The 6,661-nt window shown below is 41.9% G+C and overlaps 1 protein-coding gene across 1 annotated transcript; it reads left to right on the forward strand.

The window, feature by feature from the left end:
• The first annotated feature begins 1,137 nt into the window (after positions 1–1,137).
• Positions 1,138–3,561, forward strand: LOC115964953. The gene is made up of 4 exons (XM_031084173.1): positions 1,138–1,741; positions 1,829–2,265; positions 2,419–2,757; positions 2,884–3,561. Exons 1-4 carry the CDS (start codon positions 1,138–1,140, stop codon positions 3,559–3,561), a joined length of 2,058 nt encoding a protein of 685 aa, XP_030940033.1.
• The last annotated feature ends 3,100 nt before the right edge of the window (positions 3,562–6,661 follow it).

Genomic DNA, 6,661 nt, shown 5'->3' on the forward strand with positions numbered 1-6,661 from the left:
TCGATTATGCAATGAGCTGAAGTTTGACCACTGTTGGATCAGTCCTAGTGCTGGTAAGACAGGTTGTTTGGCTTTGTTTTGGAAAAATTCAATTAAGATTGAAGTGATGTCCTCTTCGCCGAACCACATTGATGCTACCGTTGGGGAAAGATCAGAGATTCAATGGCGTTTCTCAGGTGTTTATGGGTTTGTCAACAAGGCCAGGAAACACGAGACTTGGTCCCTTCTTCGCGACCTCCACCGACGATCCCCTTTGCCGTGGATGTGCGCTGGAGATTTCAATGAGATTCTCTGGTCCCATGAGAAGCTTGGTCTGGGTGCTAGACAAGAAGGATTGATGAAGGAATTCAGGGACGCTCTTGACGTTTGTGGGCTTATGGACCTCGGTTTCGTGGGAGATAAATTCACTTGGAGAGGCCAACGTGTTGGCGGTTTGGTCCTTGAAAGATTGGACAGGGCGGTGACGGACAATGCTTGGTTCTCTCTTTTCCCCAGCACTAAGGTCCAACACCTCCGCACCCATTCCTCTGATCACAAAGCCATACTGATTAAGTTGGAAGGTATTACTCCCCATCCTGATCGTCCTTTTAAATTTGAACAAATGTGGCTTAGTGAGGAAGGGTGTAGCAATACTGTTAACTATGCTTGGGGGCCTACTTCGATGAATGCTTCTATGGTTCAGATTGCCTTAAAGATCAAAGTGTGTGGCGAGAAGCTCTTGGATTGGAGCCGACAGTCTTTTGGCAGCATTAGGAAGCAACTTGAATCAAAAGGCAAACAACTCTCCAAGGCTGAGATCAATGCTGCCAAGGGTAATCTTGATTATGAAGTGGTTAAAGTCCTAAGAGCTAATCTTAACGATCTTCTAGACAAAGAGAGTAAAATGTGGCAACAAAGGTCAAGGGCTCTTTTCCTTAAATGTGGGGACCGGAACACAAGCTTCTTCCATAGTAAGGCCTCTCATAGATGCAAAAGGAATAGAATCTCAAGCCTGAAAAACTCTGTCAATTCATGGTGCACGAAGAATAGCGAGATCAAAGAGATAGCCTTTGAGTACTACCGCTCCTTATTCACTTCATCCCAACCTTCAGATTTTTTAGTTATCTTGAGGCAATTCAACCCTCTGTCTCTGAAGACATGAATACTCGCCTCCTTAGGCCCTTTATTAGAGTAGAAGTAGAAGCAGCGATAAAAGAGATGAAGCCCATCACAGCCCCAGGCCCCGACGGTATGCCTCCTTTATTTTATCAATCTTTTTGGTCGTTAATTGGTGAAGATATCTGTGTTGTTGTGCTTGATTGTCTTAACAACTGTAAAATCCCTAGAGAAATTAAATGTACCAACATTACCCTGATTCCTAAAGTTAAATCCACTGAACTTATTACTGAATTTAGGTCGATCAGCCTGTGTAATGTAGTATACAAAATTGTTGCTAAAGTACTAGCTAACAGATTGAAAGCTATTCTCCCTCATGTGATATCTGAAAATCAGAGTGCCTTCCAAGCTGGTAGGGTTATTACAGACAACATCCTCATGACTTTTGAAACCCTGCACTACATGAAACACCATCAAAAGGGTAAGTCTGGGTTTATGGCTCTGAAGTTAGACATGAGCAAAGCCTACGACCGGGTGGAATGGATCTTCTTAGAAAATATCATGAAGAGAATGGGTTTTGATGTCAAGTGGGTTAATCTAATCATGGAATGTATTTCGACTGTCACTTATTCAGTTCTCATTAATGGTGAGCCTACCCAAGTGATCCATCCCTCTAGAAGCTTACGTTAAGGGGATCCTTTGTCGCCTTACTTATTTCTATTGTGCTCTGAAGGTCTCCATTTTCTACTCCATAGGGCAGCGGAAGCTAGGCAAATCCGGGGTGTGTCCATCTGCAAAAAGGGCCCTCGATTGACTCATCTATTCTTCGCGGATGATAGTTTGATTTTCTACAAAGCCTTGCTTGTTGAATGTCAAAAAATCCAAGACCTTTTGGAATGCTATGAAAGGGCTTCCGGTCAAAAGCTGAACCGGAACAAGACCAGCCTTTTCTTCAACAAATCCACCCCTTCTAACATTCTGGACGAAATCAAATCTTCGCTTGGTGTGCAAGAGATTAAGCAATTTGAACGCTATCTTGGCCTCCCCTCGCTAGTTGGGAAGAAGAAGAAAGCTAGCTTGCTTTATATCAAGGAAAAAGTAGCAGCAAAACTTCAAGGTTGGAAAGAACAACTTCTTTCCCAAGCCGGTAGGGAAGTTCTCCTCAAATTGGTGATTCAGGCGATCCCAACCTTTGCCATGAGCTGCTTCTAACTCCCTCTCACCCTCTGCTCCGATATTGAGGCTTTAATTAGGAATTTTTGGTGGGGTCAAAGGGGTAATCAAAGAAAGATCCACTGGTCTAAATGGAAAACTTTGTGCTAGCCAAAAAGTTTAGGTGGGCTGGGTTTTAAGGAACTCCAGAAATTCAATGTTGCCATGCTGGCAAAACAGGTCTGGCGACTAGCGGACAACCAAACCTCTTTGTTTCATAGATTCTTTAAGGAAAAATTCTTTCCAAATGGCTCCATTTTTTATGCTAAAGAGGGTAACGGCTCTTTTGCCTGGAAGAGCATCTTAAAAGGCAGAGACGTGATCAGCAAAGGGCTACAATGGAGGGTGGGAAATGGTGCCTTGATTCAGATCTACCATGATAGCTGGCTCCCCGATCCATTCAACAAGAAAGTGGTGTCACCAAGAGACTTCCTCGGCAAGGATGCTCAGGTAGTTGTCCTAATTAATAAAGAGAAGCGGTGCTAGCTCCAGGAAGCAATTGACAACATTTTCATCCCCCACGAGGTGGCTATTATTAAATCCATCCCCCTCAGCATTTGTGATTGTGATGATAAGGTGTTTTGGCCTCACTCTCCTAGAGGCAAATACACTGTTTGTTTGGCATACAGACTCCTTATGGATGAAGAGTTGAGTGAGTCTCCTTCCCCATCTGATTTAACCCTTATCAAGAAAATTTGGAAGGGCATTTGGAGTCTTCATGTTCTGAACAGAGTTAAGACTTTGCTTTGGAGAGCGGGTTCAGATTCTCTTCCCTCAAAGGCCAATCTTTTAAAGCGTAAAGTGCTTGTTGATGACACCTGTCCCGGCTGTAATAGGGAGAGCGAAACCTCCTTTCATGCCCTTTTGTCTTGCACTGAATTAAATTCAGTTTGGGAGGGCACCTTTGGCTGGTTAAAGAAGATTTCCAAAGATTGTAGCTCATTTCTGGATGTCATCCAGCTCTGTCAATCTCAAAAGGACCTTGTTGATTTGTTTGCCATGACTGTGTCGCAGATTTGGACCCGTAGAAACCAACTTAGAGTTGGTGACAATTCAGCCCCTCTGTGGAAACTACTGCCCTTAGCCTCGGACATCCTATTGGAATTTCAGAGAGCATCGTCTGAGCTCCCAGTAGCCGAAAAAGTTCTCACCAACGCCAAATGGCTCCCCCCTCCTAAGGGTTGGCTGAAGGTGAACTTCAATGGGGCAATTTTTAAGGAGAAAAGCCTAGCTAGTATAGGTTGCATCATCTGAAACGACAAAGGTCTTGTAATGGTTGCCTTTACACAAATTATTCCGCTGCCTACATCAGTAGAGACGGTGGAAGTGTTGGCAGCGCGCAGCGCCATTGGTTTTGCGCAAGAACTTAGTCTAGATCAGATTATTTTGGAAGGCGATTCAGAAACGTGCATTAATGCGCTATCCAAAGGAGGGTGGGAGTCTTCAAGCTTCGGTCACATCATCAAGGATATCAACTTCTTTGCTTCAGCTTTCAGGAGTTTATCCTTTAGTCACACTTGTAGGCTAGGGAATAAAGTTGCCCATAGACTAGCAAGATCAGCTTGTAACTTTCCCCTTTTTCATGCTTGGATGGAAGACATCCCCCCTGATATTGTTCCTGTGCATGTCTCTGAATTGCAGTAATGAAATTTCCTTCCCCCTTATTTAGGGGTGGTTTCTCAAAAAAAAAAAAAAAGTTATAAAAATAACAATAAAAAATCATAACCCAAATGTCCCCACTTCTCTTCTAGAATTTTGTGGACACTGGTTGGTCCACCAAGCCTAAAAATGAAACCAAATGTCCCCACTCCCTTAGAATTACTTACTACTTCTCTGTTTGACCAATTTCAGTCCACCTTGGCCACCAATAAAACTCTCTCACACACCAAATTAACATACTCCACTCCCTTCTTTAATATAGTTTTTTATATTTTACATTAATGTTATAATAACTTTCCCACCACTTGTCGTGCAACTTCGTTCTCTGTCTATTCTTTATATAAACCCACATACTCTTTCACACTTCCTTACTCAAAACTCATTCAACAACAACAACAACAAAAAATCAAACACTCTTTCTTAGATCTTCTCTCTAGTTCTCTTGGCTTTTTCTTTTATATCTATTTCCTTCAGATCAAAAACTTAGCATCAAAGAAGGATAAACTAGCAATCCATGTCAAACCAAAGTGTCCCAAGAATACACCCATTTGATATGAAAAACAGAATCCATGTTAATTCAAACTCAAGCACAACTTCATCTCATGGAAAAGAAATAACATGAAGTTTGAATATTATGGAAGAGATTGGAAAATAATACCTCAAAATCTCTTAAAGTCTCAACTAGGAATGGGTATGGAGGTCGATGACGGCCGCGGTGGCTTTGGCGGTGTGGTGGGTGGTGGCTAGGCTAGACTAGAGCAGTGGCTAAGCTAGACTAGAGTGGTGGCTAGCAGATTGGCAGCCTGAGGAGGTGGCTAGGCAAATGGCAGTGTAAAGGAGGGGCAGATCGGCGGCGTTAGGGAGTGCGACGGCGTGAGGGAGTGCGGCGGAGTCAGGTGGTGGCGGCTTGAGGGTGGTGGTGATGGTGTGAGGGGAGAGTGAGAAAAGGGAGAGAAAGCTAGGGGAAAAGAAGAGAAAAAAGAAAAGAAAAAAGAGTTTTGAAAAAAAAAAAAAAAGAAAAGAAGTGGGAAACTTGTGTGGGAAACTAAATTTCTGGGAAAACATATAGCGACGTTTTTCAAAACGTCGCTATAAGCCAAATAAATGCCGCAAAAACTACATTTTCTACAATGTTTTAGGAAACATAGCTATTGATCTATGATATAGCAACGTTTTGTAGAAAACATCGGTATAAAGTCACTATTTAGTGGCGCTAGTTTGAAACGTCTCCATATACCATTTATAAAGGCGTTTTGCAAAAACGCTGCCTAAACCCAGATTTCTTATAGTGTATCCTAAATGCATTGAAGGCCATTGGACAACCATGACCATTTGACCTTGTAGAAAATAAGAAGAAACTTGCCAACCTTCCTTCTCCTGAAGAAGTAAGAATGCAAATCCTTCGTACTATTTTTTTGTAGTTTACTTTATGTTCTACCAATCACAACTTGTCATGTATTTGTTTAACTTATAAAATAGCCAAAGTTTAAAATAGAAAAAAATAAACACATGACAAGTTGTGATTAGTGGAATTAGGGCTGTCTAGATTGATCCGGTAACTCGACCCACCCGAAGAACCGACCGGACCCAACCTGAATCCGGTCGACTCGACTGCTCCGGCGGGTTGGTGGTGGGTCTTCACCACCAGAAACCAATTCCGGCGGGTCGGTTTCGGTTTTCCTCCTCTAAAACCCGAACCAACCGAAAGATTTCCAAATTCCGGCAAAAAGTTTCCAGATCCCGGTGATAATTTCTAGAATCCGGTGAAGAAACCCAAATTCCGGCAATATTTCCCTTAGATCCAGTGAGATTTTGACCGGATCTGGAGAAATCTCATCAAATCCGGTGAGAGTTTGACCGGATCTGGAGAAATCTCATCAAATCCGATGAGATTTTTGCCAGATCTAAGGGAAATCTCGCCGGAATCTGCGTTTATTCGCCGAATCTGTGTTTTTTCACCGTTTTCTCTCTGTCTTCTCAGATCTATGACTCCGACCGACCTGCCCGCCACCTGTTGATAGTCTGAACCCTCCGACCCGATTACTCCGGCGAGTCGGCGGCGGGTGCATTTTTTTCTCATCCGATTCCGGTGGGTCGGTTCCGGGTTGGGCACAAACCTGACCCGTGGACAGCCCTAAGTGGAATATAAAGTAGAAATAATGATGAAGGAGTTGTATTGTTGTAGACTTGATGATCAAGAAATAACAATGAGTGAAAACTTTATATATCTTACATTAATAATTTATGATCAAGAGATTTAAGAGGATGTGAATCATAGGATAGGAGCTGGGCAAATAAAGTAGAGAAGTGTAATAGGAGTATTGTGTAATCATAAAATACTTTTTTTTTTAATAAAATAGAATACATATTAAGTTAACTAGAAAATTTTGTAAAATTACTAAGACCAACTATGTTCTATAGTAATGATTTTGGGGCTGTTAAGTAGCAATATCTTCATAAAATGAATGTAGCTAAAATACAAATATTAATATGGATAAGTAAAAATAGAAGTATAAGATTCAAAATGAAGAAATTCACTTAAAGATATGTGTGAGCACCCCTAAATGTGACCTTTGAATGTCAACAAGTCATGTGAGTTACTTTTTTGGATGTATCCCAATGCGAGTCCATCTGCTTGGACTTATAATACACTACCAACTCTAGTTTAGGGTTCTTTTTTATTGGATTTTATGGT

The sequence above is a fragment of the Quercus lobata genome, chromosome 10, assembly GCF_001633185.2.
Source record: "Quercus lobata isolate SW786 chromosome 10, ValleyOak3.0 Primary Assembly, whole genome shotgun sequence".
In the NCBI taxonomy this organism is placed as follows: domain Eukaryota; kingdom Viridiplantae; phylum Streptophyta; class Magnoliopsida; order Fagales; family Fagaceae; genus Quercus; species Quercus lobata.

Coding starts and splice junctions, on each gene's coding strand:
- LOC115964953 (XM_031084173.1), top strand. CDS start 1,138: ATGAATACTCGCCTCCTTAGGCCCTTTATTAGAGTAGAAGTAGAAGCA. Junction 1,742..1,828: donor TTATTCAGTTCTCATTAATG/GTGAGCCTACCC, acceptor TGTGCTCTGAAG/GTCTCCATTTTCTACTCCAT. Junction 2,758..2,883: donor TCCTCGGCAAGGATGCTCAG/GTAGTTGTCCTA, acceptor TGTGATGATAAG/GTGTTTTGGCCTCACTCTCC.